Below are 24,682 nucleotides of genomic sequence, written 5' to 3' on the forward strand. Positions count from 1 at the left end.
CGTTGCTGTTCTGCAACTGAGTTACAGGCTCAAGATTAGTGTTATTACTATTTACATGGTTGCCACTTATTTCTGCTGTTTTCACATTACTATTCTCAGTTAACAATTGTTCACTAGTAGCAGTTTTCCCATTTTCTACAACACTGCTGGGAACCACATCTGTACCCTTTTCTGTCTCCATAGACTCCTTATTCCCCACATCCATGTGACCATCTCCACTAGGCACAATTTTTCTCTCTTCTGTAGGACTGACATCCTTTCCATCTTCATCACCACCACTTTCACCTTCAAGCTGGCCCTGTAGCAAGAAGAAAATCTAAATTAGAAAACAGAATCGTTTTGAAGAAATATGTAAAACACCAATTGTTCTTAATTTATAGTGATGAACAATTTAAATGTCTCCAGTTGTAAGAATGATTAAAAAAAACTTTTATTAATTTCACCCCAGTGAAAACTTAACTTTGTGTTCTGCCTTACGGCAGGTCTTGTCATGGGGGAAGCCTTGTCAGAGGGCCCACCACATAAGTGTCTAGGGAAGTGATTCCAGTGGTGGTTTCCCGTTGCCTTCCACTGATGATGATGAAATGATAATGAGGACAACACAACACCCAGTCCTTGGGCGGAGAAAATCTCCGACCCAGCCGGGAATCGAACCCAGGCCTCTTGGCATGACTGACCACTGCACTAACCACTAAGCTATCAGGGCGGACACCCCAGTGAGAATAAGGTCAATAACTGGCTGTTATAGCTTAAAAGAACCTTTCCAGAATTTGTATACAATGATTTCTGGAACACACACGTTAGGACAGCTGGGATTCAACTCTTCATAATAAATTTTAATGGTGAATTTCTGCTATAGTATAGTGTAAATAATCATTTTAAACAACTTGAAAATCTGGACCAGGAATAACATGTGTGTCTCATACATCAGCCCTCTCTTCCCGTGTGACAGCCAATTTGCTATTTCTATGAACTATACATATAACCACAGATTTGGGTTTATTAATACATGGAGAATAAACTGTATTATGCCACTTACGTGTTTACAAGCAGAGTGATTCTCTTAGAAACTTGTTTTTTAACTTTTACTTCACGAGTTTACACTTAATTCTATTTTTGTTACTACACTGAAATGCACATTTCACATTCTGTTGAATACTACTGACTTTTACAGCATACTTTCTACATACACAACTAAGCTACTGGAAGAACTTGGTGTCTCAATCATGCTGAAGCCAGGAATGGGAACAGAAAATATCACAGAAGATGTAGACTTAGAAGGCGAAATATTGTATGACAGTGATTTTGTCATATGTGTAACCAGTGCAAAGTATGTGGCGCATAATGACACTGATACCTGCACTGACTATATTACACATTTTCAACGATAAAACAAACTAAGCTTCAGAAAGAAGTCCAAGAAAATCATTGTGTCATTTTGGACTAACGTGGCAGTAGCATGTACTCATAGAGCTGTGCAGGAACTCAAACTGAAATCTCACAAAGTAACAGTTGTGCATCAACTGACCAATTGAGATATTGTTGCTAGATATCAGTACTGCAACTAACTATTGCATGCTGTACAAGATGGAGAGATCGATCCAGAAAGGCTGCCCCCCCCCCCCTCCCCCCCCCCCCCCCCCCCCCCCCTCCAATGAAGTACGGATGCATTTATTAGGATACACAAACTTGCAACACAATCGAGTAGAGGGGTTGGGATTTGCATGGCTGCATGCCTGAAATTTAATAGGTTAGAACAATCAATGTTGAACTTTTGTAAATCATTATCAGTTACGTTGAGGACCTCTGCACGATGTGAAAACAGGAGTGTGAGTGCAATTAGTCCAACACAAATTACTGGACTTATTATAGAGCAAAATTTTTCAGAAAATTAACAATTAACAAAAACATCTACTTTTATGCAGGAAAATGCAAGCTCTCACACCATTGATACATCTATGATAAAAGATTTGTTCGGAATGTAATGTCACAAAGTCCCGATTGCCTTCACTTTGGATATGCTTTTTCTGGCCTTCTTGCAGATGGTGACTGCCAGTTGTGCCATTTGGAGTTCTGTATCTTTGTATCAGTGTCATATTCAAAAACGTACAACGTATCTCCCACTACAACACTTTCCAAAATTTCAACACAATTCCAGAAGTTCTTCACAAATGAGTACTCGGCTGGACTTGTGGCTAATGGTCAAAATTTTTGGTAACAGTTTTGCACACAATTACTTCATTTGCAGTTGTTTGGTTACAGTCTCCTGGACAATGATTTTGCATATACCCAGAGTCTGAGCTATCAGAGGAACAGGTATTCTACAGTCAGTGTTCAAAAGTTCATGCACACACATCATGCTGTCTTCAGCTTTCCATGTTGAAGAGTGTCCAGAAAGAGTTTCATCATGAACGTCATCCTGGACTTCCATGCTGTAGTGACGTAGTGACTCGTCGTGACTTTCAGAAAGCTCTGAGGAAAATGAAGTGGGTTATGTTGGGAGCTAACAAATACTTCCAACTAGCCATGGCAGATACACTTCAGTTCACTAACAGCAGCATTAGAATAGAATTGGTGACAATGCTTTCCAGACAAACACTGTAGTATTATGAGGTGTTTTTGATGATAGGATAATCCACTCTTCATTTCCCATATCTAAATTCATGTGATTTCTACCTCTGGCTTATGTTAAATGGAAAGATGTAGGTAAACAATCCTCATACACTTGAAGAGTTAGAAGACAGTAGTTGGCTTGTGTTTTCAAAAATTCTGATAGCCGAAATTTAACAAATGCTTGATAATGTATTCTTAAGGGTCAAATTGCTCTTGCTGCTCAGATACACAATTCTGGGTATCTGTTGCAAATAAAGGTAAACTTGATTTGGTCACATTCCGTGTTAGTTTATGCTCAACTTGGGAAGATGTGCCAAGCAGCTATGCTTCCCGAGGGAGATACCAGTACACATCCTGTGTAAACTGCAGGTGTGCACCAGTCTCATACATGAAACATTCTGTATATTGTGGATGAACTTGACTGCAAAACTGGAGACACTAGCAGTTTTAAGTTAAGTAAGTATAAAACTTTGAGCTTACATTGTTCAAAAATGCACATGGATGGAGATGTAGTCGCACGCGTTAGCAATAATGTTCAGTACGAAAAACATAATTTGGCAGTGCAGTTAGCAGAGAAGATGGTCTTTGAGTCAGCAGCACTAAGAATAAAGCCAAGGAAGAACAGCTTAATATGGTGATGCATTTTTCATTCAACTGCAGTTTACTTGATAAATGCTCAACATGTAAGAAGACAGATTACACTAAATGTTAACACAGCCTCTTCAAGCAATAATCCACACTACTTTAGGTAATCTGACAAGTTAATTGTCCTACAACTGAATCCATGTGAATTCATCATAAACACACACAACAGCTGACTCCCAGACATGTATTCACCATTTCCACACAAATTTAAACAGGGAGGAATTAGGGCTTAGAACCGCTGAAAGCCACCTCTCTGATCCCAGAACTTTATCTGTACTACATGGTGACTTAATTATAAAAGAAAATTTTATTATTTTTATGAAATATTAAACCACAGTTTTAATCATCTGAGTGGGTAAAAAGACAATGTCAAGAATATTAAATTAATGCAGTAAATTAACAAATTAAAGGGAGATATGAAGGACCAAACTGCTGGATTTCCAAAGAAAATGCAAAGCCTAGAAAAAAGCATACAGGGAACCTTTAATGGAACTCACAGTACAGTGTTATGCTGATGTGATAAGTGAATCAGTAATGTTAGTAAAAACTCATGGTGTGTAGTAGACAAGAAATGTGGGAAGTGAGAGTATAAAGACTACATACAGTATGTGAGAAATTCACAGAAGAAATTAATACAGAATTATGATTCAGGATCGATAGTGAACTTGATCAAAGCTTCAGGAGTGTTGCTAGTGACATCCTGAAGTTATTTTGAAGCTGAAAATACAAATGTCCACTGGCTGGTTTGACATATTATCTAATTTATTTAAAGAACGCAGAACTGAAAAAATATCACTAAACCACTACCACATTCAGGAAGCACTTCACATGGCCACGGGATTTTTCATATCCTGTTAAGTATCTCCACAATATCAACAGGGTATAAAAAGAAAGCAACCAGAGACTTACAGAAATCCAGCTCAGTGTCACTGACCTCAAAACTTGGTAGTGGACTTGAAAGAGTAATTCTTGATCAAATGGATTTTTTTTCTTTCGTAAATGTAACCTGCTAAACATTTTGCAAAACGAATTCAGGAAATAATGCAGGAGAAATGACTCTGACTTTCAAACAAACTACTTATTATTCGCACAGTCACAAACTCTATAATAACAAACAAAACAAAAAAACATAACACGTGTCTTCTACATGAATATTAAAAAAAAACTACCCTCCTTTCTCTGGTGCATTGTCTCATTAGCACACAAAGCATTAAATCTTAAATCCCTTATGTAAATCACATAATAATAATACAATTTTTTCAGTACATATTGTACAAGATGGGTAAAGTAAACAAAATCAATGGAATGTCTATAAATTTGACCAGTTCTTTTCATCCTGTGAATCATTCAACGCCCTTACACAAATTCAAAACCTTATGTATAAGAGAAGTAACACTTGAAAATCCATGATGGAATAATGACAATATTATGAGAAGAATCGATTGCTACTCACCATACAGTGGAGATGTTGAGTCGCAGACAAGCGGGGGAGGAGGTGGTGGGGTGGGGGTGGGGGTGGGGGGGAAAAGAGTGAGCTTTTGGACAAATTTATAAGTAGACAAAACACACACACACACACACACACACACACACACACACAAGCACTTCGTAAGTGTGTGTGTGTTGTGCTTGCATGAATGTGTTTGTGTTGTCTATTTTAGAAGAAGGTCTTTAGGTTGAAAGCTCACTCATTCGGCAGTCTTTCTGTTGTGCCTGTCTGTGACCCAACATCTCCAATATATGGTGAGTAGCAATCTATCCTTTTCATAATATTGTCAGAAGTAACACCGGATTTCTTAAATTGTTAGAAGTGAGAAAAAGAAAATGTGACCTTCATACAAAACAAAAGGTTTAATATCTAATATTAACCACTTATTTACCAAAATATAATGCAGATACAGAAAAGCACATTTATTTAAAACTATTTGTATCATAAGAAATTACATTAGGAAACTAATGTGTGCTAATACCAATTACCCACTCAACATCACAGAATGATGGAAACAGGGAAACTACGCTTAGTTTTGTATGAGAGGCACAGTATTCAGCTTCTGTTCTGAATACAAGTATGTAAAAATATCAATGTAAGCATCTGTGGTTAGAAGATAGAACAGGTCACACTCATCTAAAAGAAGGGTAGCAGAAGTGATCCACAGAACTACAGTCCTCTCTCTGTGACACCCATCTGTTGTAGTATTTTAGAACATATTCAGATGTCAAACACATTCTGGTATCTTGAGCAGAATGATATTGTCTATGCTAACCAGCACAGATTCCAAAAACACTGGCTGTGCAAAACTAACTCATACACAAATATATATACAGGTCTTGTTAAGATTTCAAAGTAGTTCAAAGACTGGTGATTTGTTTTCAGTGTCCAGAAATATATAGCTGTGCACTTTACACAGTACAGAAAAGTAGTATATTTGACTACAACATCAGTAAGTCACAATTTGAATCTGCCAACTATTAAACACATGGGCATAAAAATTTGCAGTAACATGTAATTGAATGATCACATAGCCTCAATTGTAGGTAAAGCAGGAGGTAGACTTTGGTTCACTGGTAGGCTACTGGGAAAATACAGTCAGTCCACAAAGGGGCTTCCTTACAAAACTCACATGGAATATATCCTAAAATAATGTTCAAGTGTTTGAACAAGTAGGACGAATGGATGATACTGAACACATACAAAAGAAGGGCCGCACAAATGATCACAGGTTTGATTGGCTCACAGGAAACATCCATAGAAATGCTATAAAACCTTTATTGGCAGATACTTGAAGATAGACATTTATTATCCTGAGAAGGGTTACTTAAATAGTTTCAAAATCCAGTATTATGTGAAGAATCTTTGGGCTCAACCATTATAATGTTTTTCTTTCTTTGTGGGCTTAGCCCTGCTGACAAAGCTACAGCTAAGGTTCAACAAAGACATGAGGAAGAACTAGCAAGGCTTTTATATGGAATGAGTTTGGAACATTATATTAAATTTAAATCACAACTGGTGGACCAGGATTTGAACCCAGCTCCTTTAAAATATGAGCCAATTACTTTATCACTGGGCCACTTCAATCAAAAGGGTGGATGGATGAAAAGAAATAAGGAAGGAAGGAAGATTAGTTTATAACATAAAAGTGGGGAAGTACTGCTGAACTGGGAAATAATGAGAAAGAAAATACACTTTCATTCAGAGATTTAAATCTGGATGGCTGGACACGGACTCGAGCCCAAACTTTTGCCTCACTCAAATAGCATGTGTAATGTGAAATAATAAGAGTGAAACTATACCAACTGTAGAAGCCTTGCAATCAAACTGAACACAGAGCTACAACAGTGTTATTAATTTGAAATTCCAGGTTATTTAAAAATTGAAGAAGGGACTCTGAGGTTTGCGTCATTGAGGTCATTAAATACGGTGCATTACATAACTGCAGTCTGTTTGCCAACATTTACTTAGTGGCATGCATCACAATACAATTCATAACCTCAAAAACATTAATTACTCACCTTAACAGGAGTGCTTGTGGGTGTTGCACCTTTCCCTCTAGTGCGTGACATGATTGCTTCCACACGTTTGCGACGGGCAATGCGCTCCTCTTCTTCCTTCTTTAGTCGTTCATCCATCTCTTTACGCAACCTGTGGAAAAAATGGAAGGAATAAATTAGAGACAAATTTCTGTAGAAAAAAACTTTTCCCCCTAATTTTTAACAGCACAAACCTTTCTGCTTCCTCTCGGGCTTTTCTCTCTGCTTCTTCTTTTTCTGCTTTGGCCTTCATTTCCTCCTCCCTTTTCTTTTTTTCTTCCCTCTCCCGTCTTTCATTTTCCTTGAAAATAAAATATTTATGCATAAATGTGCATCAAGATATTCTTATCCTTTTAATATTATACGAACTGTCACTACATAGCTAAGCTACAGACCTATCAAACTGTGAATGACAATGAAATTGGGAAAGCACATAACTTGATGACAAGTTTACCCCAAGAATATTAAGAATAGATTTATCTAAGATCTTAATGAGGTAACATTTTTCACAATGGTGTTAGAAATCAAACTTAATAACTAAAAATTATTCATATAATACACATCATGGCTATACTACATTGGAACAGAAAAGTATACTTAATGATAAGAATGAACTACTATTTATTTCCTTGTGAGAAACTTTTCCTAGGGGACACAAGAATACACTATCACCATTTTATACACAAACATATAGAATTTAAAATCACTGTTCGGTTCCTGCTTCAAGACTTGGAAGGTTCTCAGCATTGTGCAAGTCTTCTGATGTGAACTATTCAGCTGCTCAAGTGAAATCATCTAAGAATATACATTATTACAAAAAACCTAGAATTGTCCAGAGGTACAACATGATTTAAATCTGCCATGATCAATTACATCGTTTTAAAACATATTTCAAAAAATATATATTACTGAATATTCAATTATTAAACACATATTCACAGGTAGAAAACAATTTTTTTTAAGATTTGTTATCTATTTTTGACACTGAACTAATTTGTACTCATGGTGCCATATCAACAATAACATTATCCTCAGAACTACCTGGATAGCTAGCAAGAGTCTTTGCTCCTCAGCTTTTCGTGCTTCCTCCACAAGGCGCAGCTGTTCCTCTTCAAAGCGACGCTGTTCTTCTTCTTCTAACCGTATACGTTCCTCCTCTTTCCGACGCTCTTCTTCCTGTTCTCATGTCAAATTTTTAATTAGATTATAGAAAAATTAATAATAACAGTGATTATGATAAAGAGCAATGGTATGTTATACACATTACCAGAGAAAATAATGTTCCACAAACATGCAAATTTTTTCCATAAAACAAGACTCTACAGGATTCAAGTTATTAAATGATTTAAAATAAATGAAAGATACCATGTAATTCACAATTTTTCCTCCATGTGTACAAAAGCTTGTCAAAGTAACAGATTTTGATGGCAGCACAATTCAAATTTTTCTACAGTATCTTTCACATTTTCTGGAATTTTTCAAGAATCTCATTTTCAACTAGAACTGATGTATCATCCACAAAATAAGAGTCAATAAACATCAATAATAACACATTTACATAAAATAGGAGCAGATAGGGAGGCAATATTAAAACTTCTCCTGTACCTCGGGAAACTCTTTTTTCCAAACAGATAAGTAATTGCTTGAATTTGATATTACAATTACTCTGTTGCTATCTTTTAAGTATGAACTGAACTATTGTAAAGCACTGTCCCTCCTTTCACCAACACATCACTAATTTATGTAGAAGTAAGAAGCGATTCACTGAACTAATGATTTTGTCAGATGGTAGACTATTTCTGTCACCTATTTACCACTGTATAACAGGAAGCATATCTTTTGAGTAAACTCACTGCTGGCATGGACAGCACTTTTTCTCCTTGGAAACCAAACCAGTTTCTAAAAATTATGTCAGTTATTTAAGACATTTTTTTAATTTGTTTTGTTTTCAAATATGAGAGAAGACCGACAGAAGAGAAACACAGCAGTAATTCGTCATGTCTTTTATTGTTCCCTTTTTGGGTAATTGTTTACCCCTGTGTTTTTCAAAACATGTGAGAAAGATCACTACTCAAACTATGGTTTTTAATAATTGGCGTTAGTCAGCCAGTCACTCAGGCAGTAGCAGCCGACTGAGACAGACACAACAAGGAAGTAACCACTTTTGTAACATTTACGAGTTCCTAACCAGGAGTGAATTTTATTATATCATCCGTGTGCTTTAATAGTTTAGTTTCTTGAGTTTCTGCGTGTAAATTTAATATCTAATAGCCAGTGTTCACGCATTTTTGTTTGCGTTGGAAAGTAAACCGATTTTGTGACATATTACAAGTTCCTAAACAGGGGCGAATTATTTAGTTTCACCTGAGTGCTTCGGTAGTTAAGTTTTTGAATATCTGCGTATTATTAGACACAGTTCCAACGTTTTCATCAGGGTGTACCGTAGAGTTGTGCAGCGTGTGCCGATAGTCCGTTTATCTGCATAGTTTAGTTTTCCACGGTCTTTAGTATGGACAGGGACTGCGACTGTTGTGTGCGGATGCGAGCTGGGTTGGTGACACTTTGCTCTCAGCTCCAGGCTGTATTGGCTTTGGTTAAACAGCTTGAGGCTGCAGTGGATGGGCACCACTGTTGTGGGGATCCAATGGATGTCCAGACTTGAGTCCACCAATCGGTTCTCGCCAGTGGCCAACCCAGTTACTGCTCGCACTGACGCTGATCCCTCAACTGTGGTCGAGTGGGGGGTCGCCCCAGGGCAAAGCAGGCGGCAAAAGACATTCCAGACGGCTGCACGAAAGGCCTCCCCGGTTTGTCTGACAAAGAGATTCCAGATGCTGTCTGTGGCTGACATTGTCGCTGAGCCAGATACTGTCCCCTGTCCTGTTTCAGAGGAAACCACTCAGCCTGCAAGATCCGGGCAATCACAGAGGGTGGGATTATTGGTAGTTGGGACCTACAACGTTAGGCGCATTATGGGGCCCCTTAGGGACTTGGCTGACAAGGGTACGAAAACCAATGTGCACTCTGTGTGCATACCAGGTGGAGTCATTCCAGATGTGGAAAGGGTTGTCCCAGATGCCATGAAGAGCACAGGGTGCAGCCAACTGCAGGTGGTTGCTCATGTCGGTACCAATGATGTATGTCACTTTTGGAGCAAAAGAGATTCTTTCTGGTTTCGAGCAGCTAACAGAAGTGGCAAATGCTGCCAGTCTTGCTTGCAAGATGAAAGCAGAGCTGACCATTTGCAGCATAATCAACAGGACCGATTGCGGACCTCTGGTACAGAGCTGAGTGGAGAGTCTGAATCAGAGGCTCAGATGGTTCTGCGACCGTGTAGGCTGCAGATTCCTCGACTTGCGCCAAAGGATGGTTGGGTTTCAGGTTCTGCTGAATAGGACAGGTGTCCACTATATGCAGGAGGTGGCTACACAGGTAGCAGGGACTGTGTAGGGTAGACTGGGCAGTTTTTTAGGTCAGAGGGTCTCAGGAAAACAGATGGACTTCAGTCACAAAGGGTGCAGGCCGAACACAGGAAGAACGTAGATACAGGAACCATTGGTATAACAGTTGTAAATTGTCGTAGCTGTGTTGGGAAAGTACCAGAGCTCCAAGCACTAATAGAAAGCACTGATGCTCAAATTGTTATAGGCACTGAAAGCTGGCTAAAGCTGGATATAAGCTCAGCCGAAATTTTTGTGAAGAACCTAACGGTATTCCGAAAGGATACGCTAAACACAGTTGGTGATGGCGTGTTTGTTGCTGTCAGAAGTAGTTTAACTCGTCGCAAAATTGAAGTAGATACTTCCTGTGAGATACTATGGGTAGAGGTCATTGTTGGCAACAGGAATAAAATAATAATTGGATCCTTTTACCGAGCTCCCAATGCAGATGATACGGTTGCTGAAAGGTTGAAAGAAAACTTGAGTTTGATTTAAAACACGTACCTCACTCATACGATAATAGTTGGTGGTGACTTTAGTTTACCCTCGATACGTTGGCGAAACTACATGTTCAATTCCAGAGGTATGCATAAAATATCATCCGAAATTGTGCTAAACGCATTCGCTGAAAATTATTTTGAGCAGTTAGTTCATGAGCCCACACGAATAGTAAACAGTTGGGAAAACACCCTTGACCTCTTAGCAACAAATAATCCTGAGTTAATAACGAGCATCAAAACCTATTCAGGAATTAGTGAACACAGGGTTGTCATAGTGAGATTGAATATTGTAATCCCCAAATCCTCGAAAAATAAGCAAAAAATATACTTATTCAAAAAAACAGGTAAAAATTCACTTCACGCTTTCCTGAGAGACAATTTCCTTTCATTCCAAATTAATAATATAAGCATAGACCAGATGTGGCTTGAATTCAAAGAAATAGTATCAGCAGTAATTGAGAGATTTATACCAAATAAATTAAATGATGGAGCTGATCCTCCTTGGTACACAAAACAGGTTAGAACACTGTTGCAGAAACAATGAAACAAACATGCCAAATTTAAACAGACACGAAATCCCCAAGATTGGCGATCTTTTACAGAAGCTCGAAATTAAGTGCGGACTTCAATGAGAGATGCTTATAACAGTTTCCACAATGAAACTTTGTCTCAAAACCTGGCAGAAAATCCAAAGAAAAAAATGGCTCTGAGCACTATGGGACTTAACATCTGAGGTCATCAGTCCCCTAGAACTTAGAACTACTTAAACCTAACTAACCTAAGGACATCACACACATCCATGCCCGAGGCAGGATTTGAACCTGCGACCGTAGCAGTCGCGCGTTTCTGGACTGCGCGCCTAGAACCGCTAGACCACCGCGGCTGGCAAATCCAAAGAGATGCTGGTCGTATGTGAAGTATGTTAGCAGCAAGAAACAAACAATGCCTTCTCTGTGCGATAGCAATGGAGATCCTATCGAAGACAGTGCTGCCGAAGCAGAGTTACTAAACACAGCCTTTCAAAATGCCTTCACAAAAGAAGACGAAGTAAATATTCCAGAATTCGAATCGAGAACAGCTGCTAACATGTGTAAATATCCTTGGAGTAGTGAACCAAATCAAATCACTTAATAAAATCAAGTCTTCTGGTCCAGACTGTATACCAATTAGGTTCCTTTCAGAGTATGCTGATGCATTAGCTCCATATGTAACAATCATATACAACTGTTCACTTGACGAAAGATCCGTACCCAAAGACTGGAAAGTTGCACAGGTCACACCAATATTCAAGAAAGGTAGCAGGAGTAATCCACTAAATTACAGGCCCATATTGTTAACGTCGATAAGCAGCAGGATTTTGGAACATATATTGTGTTCATTATGAATTATGAATTACCTCGAAGAAAATGGTCTACTGACACACAGTCAACATGGGTTTAGAAAACATCGTTCCTGTGAAACATAACTAGCTCTTTATTCACACGAAGTGTGGAGTGCTATTGACAAGCGATTTCAGATCGATTCTGTATTTCTGGATTTCTGGAAGGCTTTTGACACGGTACCACACAAGCAGCTCGTTGTGAAATTGCGTGCTTGAAGCAGCTCGTTGTGAAATTGCGTGCTTATGGAATATCGTCTCAGTTATGTAACTGGATTTGTGATTTCCTGTCAGAGGGGTCACAGTTCGTAGTAACTGATGGAAAGTCATCGAGTAAAACAGAAGTGATTTCTGGCATTCCCCAAGGTAGTGTTATAGGCCCTTTGCTGTTCCTTATCTATATAAACGATTAGGGAGACAATCTGAGCAGCCGTCTTCGGTTGTTTGCAGAGACGCTGTCATTTATCAACTAATAAAGTCATCAGAAGATCAAAACAAACTGCAAAACGATTTAGAAAAGATAATTGAATGGTGTGAAAAGTGGCAGTTGGCCCTAAATAATGAAAAGTGTGAGGTCATCCATAAGAGTGTTAAAAGGAACTTGTTAAACTTTGGTTACACGATAAATCAATATAATCTATAAGCCGTAAATTCAACTCAATACCTAGGTATTACAGTTACAAACAACTTATATTGAAATGAACACATAGAAAATGTTGTGGGGAAGGCTAACCAAAGACTGTGTTTTATTGGCAGGACACTTAGAAAATGTAACAGACCTACTAAGTAGACTGCCTACACTACGCTTGTCCATCCTCTTTTAGAATACTGCTGCACGGTGTGGGATCCTTACCAGATAGGACTGATGGAGTACATCAAAAAAGTTCAAAGAAAGGCAGCACGTTTTGTATTAACGCGAAATATGGGAGAGAGTGTCACAGAAATGATACAGGATTTGTGATGGAAATCATTAAATGAAAGGTGTTTTGCATTGCAACGGAATCTTCTCATGGAATCCCAATTATCAACTTTCTCCTCCGAATGCAAAAATATTTTGTTGACACCAATCTATATACGGGAGGAATGATCATCATGATAAAATAAGGGAAATCAGGGCTCGTTCGGAAAGATATAAGTGTTTATTCTTTCCACGCACTATACGAGATTGGAACAATAGAGAATTGTGAAGGTGGTTCGATGAACCCTCTGCCAGGCACTTAAATGTGATTTGCAGAGTATCTATGTAGATGTAGATCAGGGCTTAACAACTGGCCGGTTTTGAGCGCGAGTACTCGCGTCTGCTCAGGCACGTGCTCGCGAGCAGGTGCAAGGTCGCGGAGTAGGGAGGGAGGGGAAATGCGCGTGCATGTTTGAATAGGGCCGCAGCGTGCCTATTGAATTCGCACCGACTGTGTAACGTTTAAAGTACTACGATCAGCTCTAACAGCCACATCGCTGGTTAAGAATCATGTCAAGTCGCCGTTGTGTAACCCCAACCATGCTTTCGCAGTTCAACCACCATTGAGAGGAATTGTATCTGTTTACAGAAAAAAATGGTGTTGCAAAATGTTTAGCATGTCACAAAACGCTGAATTCTTTTAGGAAATTTAATTTGCAGCGACATTATATTTCGTACCACACGAAAGACTACGGAAGTGGAAAATGTGACGGTCCAGATCGTGCACAGGAAGTTATTAAACTTAAAAAAATCAACTGAGGTAGCTCTCAGGGTGAGTTACAAAATTGCTTTGCTCTTAGCAAAATCCCTGCGCCCCTTCACTGATGGCGATTTAATAAAAGAATGTTTGGTAGTTGCAGCGGAACATTTGTGTCCATCTCAAGTTGAACAGTTTCAGATTGTGTCATTATCTAACATGACCATTATGCGTCACATACAGGACATGGCAGACGACGTCCAGAGCCAGCTTGCAAATATCTGTAAAGATTTTATGGCGTATTCTCTAGCTCTGGACGAAAGTGTTGATAACACTGGAACAGCGCAGCTTGCCATATTTATTAGAGGTGTTAATAGAGATCTTCAGGTGAGGGAGGGGCTCCTCGATGTAGTAGCCATGAAGAACACTACAACCAGAGGTGATATTTTAAGTAGTGTTGAAGAAAGTGTTGAAAATATAGGGTTGTTGTGGAATTCTTTAGTTTCAGTGCCTATAGACGGTGCACCAGTGATGACAGGGAAAAAAATCAGGTTTCGTAGCGCTGTTGAAGGAGAAAATGCAAAAACTGACCGTGCCGAATGAAATAAGGGGCGTGCACTGTGTGATCCACCAGGAAAACGTATGTGCAAAGAGTATCACTCTAAAAAATGTGATGAGTGTTGTTGTTCGTACAACCAATTATATAAGGAAGCGTGGGCTGCAACACAGGCAATTTAAAAGCTTTCTTGAGGCTGTAGAAAGCCAATATGGTAGCCTGCCTTATTACAGTGAGGTCCGCGGGCTTAGTCGTGGCAAATTATTAAATCGATTTTTTTGCCTATTAGATGAGATAAATACGTTCATGGAAATAAATAACGTGTGTTCCTGAATTGAAAGAGCCTTCATGGAAATGTGATCTCGCGTTCTTAGCAGGTTTAACTAGCCATCTGAATGCTTTGAACATTTCACTACAAGGTAAAGATCTGCTAATTACTCATTTCATAGATCGAATACGAGCTTTCAAAATGAAATTGATACTTTGGGTGAGTCAGCTGGAAACAGGAAATCTAGCTCATTTTCCTAAATTATCATCCGTGCAAGATGTTCACAAAGACTGTGAACGTTATTCACATAGTTTAGTTGCCCTTAAGGAAGAATTTGATCAACGCTTTCAAGATCTGACAGCACTAGACAGTGATTTTGATCTGTTCTCCTCTCCATATTCAGCGAATATTGAAGAGATTCGTCCTGAGCTGCAACTAGAAATTATTGACCTGCAGTGTGACAGAGAATACAGAGACAAATTTCAGAACAAGAAAAACATTTTGGAATTCTACAGACACTTCCCTCAGGATAGATTTCATCATTTGCACAAACTGGCGGCTACAATAATATCAATGTTCGGTTCCACGTATGTTTGTGAACAACTGTTCTCTGCAATGAAATGTAACAAGACGCGCCTGAGAAACGCATTGTCTGATCAAAATTTAAACTGCACGCTGCACCTACAATGCACAAGAACAATTACTCCGAACATAGACGCAATTGTAAAGGGCAAAAAGTACAAGATAATCGAGAATCCCACACTTCAGTGACACCTTTTATTGTGTAACAGTTCACAAATTAATACGAATGTAGAGGCATACACTAAGCTCATAAAATTATGCGGCATGTGTACATTCTCCTTTATTTGTTTCATTTGTCGCAGTAATAATTCATGAGTGATATCCCTGCAGGTGGCCGCAGATTTACATTGGCGGGCAGCTGTTGTGTGCCCCACATGACTCTCCCCACTCTCCGCTCTGGTCCGGTAGTGGGGGGTAGCGTGCTCATGCTGCTCCGTGCTCGCACCTTGCTGCTCACAGCTTGCTCCGCGAGCATGTATGTTGTGAAGCCCTGATGTAGATGTAGAATAATAGTGGCTGTGAAGTGATATCATAAACACCCTCAATTACAGATCTGGGTATTCCATCCAACAAAGATGTGTTTTTGTTTTTTAAAGACAATATTTTATTTTCCACATAATTTTAGGCTATATTCTCAAATTTTTAAAAAGCTGTGTTTTGGTTGTTTTACAAGCACATGAAATTTGCCTTGTCACAATAGACTGTCGGATCTACATCTGATCTAATCACAGTTAAAAAGAATTCTGAAATTCAAACAGGGTTTACTATTACATCATTTTTTATTATAATTTTCAAAGTCTCTTGGTTTTTGATTGTGGTTCCTAATTCCAAGTGAACAACAGACCACAAACGCTTTTTTCTTATTTCTATGATAGAGGATGAATGTATTACTTACCTGTACAACTTTTCTGAATACAGCTTTATACAGTTTGACATACATAACAAAATTATGGTTTCTATTACATTTTAGCTCATTGTAGAGCTGTCTCTTTTTAGCACCAGAGATTTTTATTCCTGGCATAACATATTTAAGTTTATTATTTACTTTCTTTTGCTAGGTTCTAGGAGGAGAGGATTCACTGAATACATATACAAAACAATTTAATGACTTGTCAAAATTTCTGTTGCTTGAGCTGCAGTGGTCTACTTGCCAGCTTACACTATTAAGTTTACTGCAGTAAAAATTCATATTACTTTAACTGACATTTATTTTTTATGCATTTCTTGAGGCTTTGGTTCATCTGATAGGGGAGCTCAATAAATAGAGCTGAATGTCTGGAGATACTTAGGTCTAAGCAGTACTTATTTGCATTTTTAAACTGTTAGTCTGTAACATTATTATCAATGCAGGTTACTGATCTGCTGTTCTCTAATAACTTCAGGAAAGTTGAACTTCTCAGATTTCTGAGTAAGTCAAAAATTTTTGTGGTGTAACTGCTTCAAACTACAATATTTATGTTAAAATCTGCTGTGATCACAGATGTTTTCTTATTTTATTTCTGAATTATTTCCACAAGCAGACATTGGAGTTAAGGACACTTTTATTACAGCAGTTGCAGGAATTCTAGTGACTGCTAGAGTCATTGTATTCTGATCACTTAAATACACAGAGCAACTCTTAAATGCACTTTCTTCTTTTCAGTAATTAAAATCACTTCTCACTTCATAACTTTCTGAGGCATCCACAAGCATGCAGGAACCTCCATGAGACTTATTTCTATTATCAAATCTGCATGCTACCTTAAAACTATTAGTAATATTTAACACCTATATAGAATTTTCTGTTAACCAGTGTACATATAAGCAAACTGTTCTGATGTTTATGCATTCTGAAAGAATAATTTTAAGTTAATCAATTTTAGTCATTGATATTCTGAAGCATCACTAGAGCATTTTTGTTGTTGACTACGATTTGAAGTACGCCCTTTCTTTGGCATTCATGCCTTTTATTCTCACTTTGCACCTTGGATTTATCACCGCTATAAGAATGTATCTGTTTCTCTTGCTTTTAATGATTTTGCACATGTGTACAAAGATGCTACTGAAATTTATGGAGCATAACCTATTGAAGTGTGTGTCATATTTTTGCAGGCATTTATAATTTAAATACTTATTTGGGTCAATGACTACTGCTCCAAGCATGTCACCTGCATTCCTTAATACTATTAATATTGTCATTGTTCCCTAACCTGCTATTTACTCTGTTAACATATGATTTATCTATCTTCTGTGAACAATACCATTAATTACTAGCCTGGAGGTTGTGTACACAGTTTTTAGTGACCTCATTTTACTCTGTTTAACTTTGCATGAAGAGTTTGTGCCCAAGTTAATTAAAACAGTTCTGTAGTTTTCAGCTTTGTTTCCATTTCTGTTCATGTTACTCTTCATGTGTGTTTAAAACATTTGTTTCGCTGATCAGATTCTAGGATGAACATCAATCTGGCATAAGAACATTTATTAACATGAAGTCATCTGTTATCAGGATATCACTTTTGTCACTCCAATTCTTTGTACCATTTTCACACTTGTCCTTTTTGTTACAGGTGACCATTTTTGTTTTTTATTTATCAAAGGTTTCCCACTGAAGAAGTTCTCTGTGTTATTTCCAATTACATTGTGTGCACGCAAATGTTTTTCACTTTGTTCTATAATTGGCTGTTTTTATTTTATTTTTTTTACACATAAAAGGTATTTTCTTTGACTAATCAGTTTTACATTCACTTGCTTTAGTGTTAAAATTTCCATTTTCAGCATTTCAATGTCACTTCGAAGCAATTTAATATTTTTTTCTTTGGACTTCACTGTACTTTGGAGTTAACAAAATAGATGGAGAATCATGTTTTATGAGTTTTAAATTTACTTTTGCACACTTTTCATGTAGCCAGCAATTACACTTTACACACAAGATACAGTTCACCCAAAAGAAAGAAAAAAGTCAAGATACCATAAGTACAACTTAGTTTTAATATTTAGCACATTAAATTGAAAAATGGAAAGTTTACCAATCTTTGCCTCTCAAGCTCTGCTTCCCTCTCTGCTTGTTCCCGAGCTAGACGTCTCCTCTCAGCCAGTGCTGCCTTCGCTTCTTCTTCTGTAGTTATTCGCGTTTTGGCTATCATGGAAGCTGGTCGAAGCAAAAATAATTAGCGAACAACAATCCAACACTTCAGGATACTTCATTATCTTACACTATACATACCTGTCATCTCCGCTTCAGTTTCAGACACCTGAGCAGTTGAAGTATCTATGCCCTTAACTTCTTGCATTTCTTCACCAGTAACTACTTGTCCTGCCTCAAGTGCATCTGATTTAATATCGCCTGTAATTTGGGAGCCAGATTTTTCTTCTTTCAGTTCTAATGGTTTTTTATTTCCTTCATTCAATTCAGTTACTTCTTTCTTTATCTCACTTGATTCAACTGATTTCTTTATCTCCTCCTGCTGATCACTGGGCTCTACTAGTTCCTTTGGAGATGGCCCCTCTTTTAAATCACTGAGTTCAGATATATCTTTTTCAGTCTCCTTTGATTCAACTGGTTCTTTTACAATTTCATTTGTCTTTTCTGGAAATTCTCCAGGTTCTGTTGTAGGTACAACTGCTACTACATCTGACCCTGTGCTCTCAGTGCCTTCAGCCTTACTGTTTTCTTTTGAAATCATTTTATCCTTCTCTGCCTCCGAAACTTCCTGTCCTTGTGGTAGTAATGGTGTACCTTCAGAGCCTGGAGACTGTAGAGGAGTACCCTTGGGAGTTATTTTTGGTGATGCCTGGAATTAAATACATATTAAATTTTGATTTTTTAGACCTATGACAAGTGTAACTTAACCTATATCACTATGTAATGTGAATACCTTTGATACCTTTGTTATCTTTTCAGTAGGTTTCTTTGGTAAGTTTTCTGGTTTTGTTGGTTTCTTCGTACCATGAACTCTTGGTATTGGAGGCTTAGATACTTCCTTCTCACCACCTGGGCTCTGCAGCTTTGAAGATTTTTGTTCTCCAGAAGCACCTACACAATAGTTTTCAATAAACACAATTTTTCAAAACAAATAACTTTCAAATTTTTGTAAAAAATATTATCCAATAAACATATAAAAATTTCTTGGTGGTAGATATATTTCTTCCAGTTGGCATTAATGCTGTAAAAACATTGTTAGTCTAGATTTCTACTTCATGTATGGATAAAGAAAGAACATATAACAAGTAATAAAAAGAATCAGAGTTACTTAACCATTAACTACATTAGTCACTCTGTTGTTATCACAGAAAACAGAACAACAACAATTTCTAATCTGTAGCAATATATGTGCTTGAAAGTAGTATGTTAAACACTTTCGAACTATAATACATAGAGTGGAAAGTGGGCAAAATTGAACTGCAAAGCCCTTTAAATAAATTTGGATTTAAAAGAAATTATCAAAGTGTTCTAAAGTAAACATAACAGAAGAAGATGCAAAAGAGAATGGGAATTTGGTCTTGCATATTGTGGTAGGTACATTCTTTTCATCATGTTTCATTTTGGTCTGATATGGTCCTACATTTCCTCTACCCTGCACCAACCTCATCTCCATATTCATACTGCATGCAACTGCCTCAACGTTTTGTGTTATATATTCCAACCTGTACCTGAAGCCATCTACTGATCCCCCTCTTACTAAATTAACTAACACTGAGTATGTTGGGCAACATTCTACCACTGTATTAAATTTTTCTTTCCATGGGTTGTAACATTCTTTTAGAGCATTGCATGTAAAATGCTTCCATGAACATCTGCTTTTCAAGTTTACCCACAGTACATGTTTTACTATTTTACTTACATGTGCTGTAAAATTGTAATTTATGTTCTTTCCTCAATTTCAGATTGGCTTTCGATACACTCTTGTTTCCAACAGATTTTTTAAGTTAAAAATAAGATTTTGTGCTACTCTGACATTTATGTTTTCTTTACTTCCTTAGAAACCAAACTATATTTTAAACAGTCTTCATATGATGAACTGTTTAATTTACACTTTTTTGAGAATAAAGATATACTTTGAATTGTGGCCTTCTTTGAAGGCCATATCTAGCAAATTGGAAAGTTTGCCAATCTCTGGAGAAATTAAATTTTTATTAAGAAACGAGGAAGATGATGATTTTTATAATAGTGGATAATGATATGATATTAAGACACGAATGACATATAGAAGGCTGTATTCATGGAGCACATAAAGAAACGCCTGACAATATATAATGATTCGGCTAAACACTGTTCCAATGTTTTAATTTCCAATAGCATACTATAGAACCATAGAAGAAATGATTTGTGTAGTAACTGAATTTCACTTTTGCATGATACTGTATAACACAAGTACAAATTCGTCTCTAAGAAACTACTCTTGTTAAGACACACAGAAGCAGTAAAATTGTGTATCACATGATTAGTACGAACTGTGTTTAACCGAATATCAACTAATGGCCTTTGCATATTTGTGAGTTATTCAGTACTTGATGAATAAATGTAAATCAAAAATTTAAACATCCAATTTGAACACTGTGATCAAGAGGGACATTAAAGTATTTATCACAGTGATTGCTGAGCTCCTGAATATAAATGCTCTAATATACGTATTAATTAAAATAACACTGAAGGCCTGTATATCTCACAGGTAGTATCTGCACATTTGTCAGATCTTACAACTACAGCAGTTATAGAATGCCAACACAAAAAGAATGAGCTGTACCATGCTTCTGCGCTGGCTCATGGCTGACACCAGTAACTGCAATACTGAAGGGACGAGGACGGCGTGGGGCAGTTGATGGACGTGTCCGCAGGCTTGTCCCTGATCCTACGCTGTTTACGCTATGTTGGCTCAGGGCACTCACTGGTCTTGATGGAGTTACTTCACCAGAACGCAGTCCTACAGTATGTGCAAGCAGCATGTCAGCAAAGTACACATGAATAAACAACTATTTCTTACCACTGGCACAGGAAAACATGGTAAAAATAAAATAAAATGAAATTGTGAAACAGTGCATGCAAGCTGCATTGCAAAGAATTTATTACAGAACACCAATTTGTCAGACTTCACTTCCCTGCACATCAGGCCTGTAAAAAAATAAAATAATACAAAACCAGAGAAAAGGACATCCCGCAATTCTGAGAAATTGTTCAGGGTCCACTTATTATTTATCCTTTTAACAGTGAATTATTTACTGACTACTGATAAAACACAGTATACATAACAAAAGTCTCTCTGCATCTGGAAATACTGCACAGTTCATTGTAAAGTAGCTTTTCATTAATGAGCAGTTTTTTCAAGATTCACTCAAGAAGTAGAATACAATAAATTAGAATGCTGGAAGATAGACTTATAATTTTTCACTGTGTGCTGTGCAGTACTTAATTAAAATTAAATTGATTGGTAAGTCACTATAAATGCAAAGTGATTACATTTGACAAGCCAGCTTACAGGAAGAGTTGCCTTGTTAAATAACTACAACTGAAATGTAAGGCACATTGAGGCTCCTAGGGGTTACAGAAGGGACTTAATTAGATAAAGTTTTAACAAGAAACCCATGTCCAAAAAATACTGTTTGGATATAAGATAAGTTGGAAGAACAAAGTTTTAACAAGAAACTCATGTCCAAAAATACTGTTTGGATGTGAAATAAGTTGGAAGATCAGAGCGTTTTCAAATCTCCTGCTTCACGGTTTGCACACAAACTGTGAACATGGGTCCACCATCAGTCTCTATTGTAATTATGACATCACATATCATTTTTGTCTGGTTAAAAAACGGATGTGAGAAACTTGTATGTTCACAACTTGGAGGTTTGACTGTGGTGCTTCATGGGTATGCCACTATGTCAATTTTGATTTGGACGTCTTTTGTTATACAGAAGAGAATTTGACGACGACAGCTACTCAAAATATTGCCCATTCCATGGGCTAATGTAGAGTATACATGTCAGAGCCCATTGTCTCCACTGAAACTGATCCAATGTTCAAACTTATTTCATATTCAAATGGTACACTTCTGGAAATGAGTTCCTCGTTGAAACTTCATTTACTAAGTTCCCTCTACAAACCCTAGAAGCATGTATACTTCAAAGTTTATAATGTTAATAGCACTTTCAAGGTTGAAGAAATAAATGGTCTGATTAAACCAGATATAGTCAATGTTATCACTTTTTGCAATTGAGCTATTTATTTTTATGAAATCGACAGTAAGTAACAGATTTCTGAGGGCAATTTTATTATTCTATTTGTTTGCAGTTCTTGTAACAACATGTGCAGGAACATAAAAATAGTAGCCGATGCTAGTTTACCACTATAAATTTCAGTACAACGCGCTTTTCATAAACACGTCATCTGAAAATGTAACGTGTATGTGTGTTAGGAACAAAAGGTTAATGATTTCAATTGTAAGAGACAGTAGGCATGTTTCCCTCCTCTGTTCAATTTGTGGCCTTGATTAACTGGGGCAGACTGTTCCACTATGGGCTGTGGATGGCCCTGGTTAACTCCCAGAACACAGCAACATGCAGAGGCCTACAGCAATGGTAAGTTGCTAAAGAAATACAGCACCAACTGTACACTGATAAATGGAATGCTAATCAAATTCTGATATGTCTGGCATACCCTGGATGTACAGAGCTGTCGAAGAAAATGGATGACCAGTGTTGATATAGCATCAACAGCATTTTTCCAACAGCTGGGTTTCACAGCACCAGAAGTTCTCATGTGTAAATCAGTAACGAGTCTGAATTGAATCTTACATATCTGTGTCAAGAAATAAAGATACTTCAGACGGGCTGGAAAACATCACACAGAAATATTTTGAACAATCTTGTAGTAAAGCACCCACCTGTGGAGAAAAGGTTCATGAATGGACTTCAATCTTTACCAGTCTGCAGGACAAATGGGTCATTATCCTCCGCAAATACTTGGGTTTGCAACAAACTATCCCATGAATCATTCTTTTTCCTTCTGCTAATACACTTTACACTGGTGAATTTTACTGCACTCACTATGATGCTTTCAGTTCAAACAAACTGCAGCCTTAGCAGTACACAGTATATGAGACATAAAGAGCAACATTTGTCACTAAGCGAGTTGGCACTGTCTGTGACAAATGGAGAACAGCATTCTTTCTGTTCACATCAGCAAACAGAAGTAGTGATGGAAGCAACCACGTGAAAATAATCAATTCAGTCAGTTGTCATTTCAAACATTATTTATTCGTTGTTTTCGAGTGATATTAGTCTGTGAAAACAACCAAATGAAAACTCTACACAGACTGATGTAGTTTTGCACATTCACTGAGTTATTCATTCAATCTTTTCAAGTGAAATGAGTCTGTGTAGTGTTTTTGTCCATGGAAGAACATATTCATTTGTTTATTTAACTGAAAACACTCTTTAGTGTTTTAGTTGACTGAGCTATCAATTCACTCTTGTAAGTGAACACAGTCTGTAAAACAAAAGCAGTGGTATACCCAGAAGGTAGCTCTACCCTGGGAGTAGGTGAAAACATCTCACGGAGTATGCCAGAATTACAATAAGCATTGTATGTATTTATTTAATTGTGTACTGAACAGAGTAATTTTCTTTTCATCATTTAAAACTGATAATATATTGCTGTAGATTAAGTTGTTCCAGATGCAATTAACAAATAACTAATGAAGCTGATAGATGTATCACTGGTTGGGCAGAAAGTCAAGCATAAAAGTTGCCTTAGTGGTATATGAGGAAGAAGACGATGTGATGATGTCCATTAATTAAAAACCGTTTGAATCTTAGTTTCCTCAGATCACATGTGCACCATACGTGCTTCACTTCAGCCTCCTTCTGCCACAAGAAGCACAGCCGGTACGGGGAGATGGCCAGCTATAGCAGGGGGCAGGCCTCCACACGGCGCCACTGGTTGGGCCAACTTCTCGCACAGCTGCGCTCCTGGAGGCAGCAGGGGACTGACGTGGAGTGCTTGCTATGTGTCAGGCCCTAAAGGCACTACCTGGACTTTGGAGACAAAAAAGTTGAAAAAACATGTAAGTAAAATCACTCCAGCCCAGTGACTGAGTGAAAACATTCATACAACAGACCTAACTGTCAGACTTTTGTCAGTCAGTTGTCTCATATTAAGCGACACCACTCAAAACTGGAGACTGTGCGATAAACATTCACACAGCTGACATGGACACAGAGACTAGCTTTATTTGACTGGATGGAAAAGCAACTAATTGGCCAATCAGTTGTTAAAACTGATTGGCTGTCCCACCACTAGACAGAAGTGCCATGAATGTTTGACATCATGTCCCTACTACTGAGAATTATCTGATGGCTATATATCAGGAACTGATGAATAAGCCATGATTAGGTGGGTATCGGGGTCATCTGATCTGACAGGTCTTCATTTCTTTATCTGGAGGGACATGAAAAATGCTGATTATGAAAGAGCTAATTACGAAACAACCATTGAATCAGCAGTGTGTTTCAGAGCAAGGATTGATGTCATTTCTGGCACCACTCAGAA

General features: G+C 37.7%; 1 protein-coding gene across 1 annotated transcript in view; it reads right to left on the bottom strand.

Moving 5' to 3' along the window:
* The window catches only part of LOC124722327 (titin homolog), a 296,877-nt gene that overhangs the window by 37,399 nt on the left and 234,796 nt on the right, over positions 1-24,682 (bottom strand). Inside the window, exons 9-16 of the mRNA XM_047247504.1 lie at positions 20,889-21,065; positions 19,020-19,177; positions 18,368-18,935; positions 18,171-18,292; positions 7,828-7,962; positions 6,981-7,087; positions 6,769-6,898; positions 7-298 (exon numbers count right to left, since the gene is read on the bottom strand). Coding sequence (XP_047103460.1) covers positions 7-298; positions 6,769-6,898; positions 6,981-7,087; positions 7,828-7,962; positions 18,171-18,292; positions 18,368-18,935; positions 19,020-19,177; positions 20,889-21,065 — 1,689 coding nt within the window. The remainder of the gene's footprint in view (positions 1-6; positions 299-6,768; positions 6,899-6,980; positions 7,088-7,827; positions 7,963-18,170; positions 18,293-18,367; positions 18,936-19,019; positions 19,178-20,888; positions 21,066-24,682) is intronic.

The sequence above is a fragment of the Schistocerca piceifrons genome, chromosome X (assembly GCF_021461385.2).
Source record: "Schistocerca piceifrons isolate TAMUIC-IGC-003096 chromosome X, iqSchPice1.1, whole genome shotgun sequence".
Lineage (NCBI taxonomy): Eukaryota > Metazoa > Arthropoda > Insecta > Orthoptera > Acrididae > Schistocerca > Schistocerca piceifrons.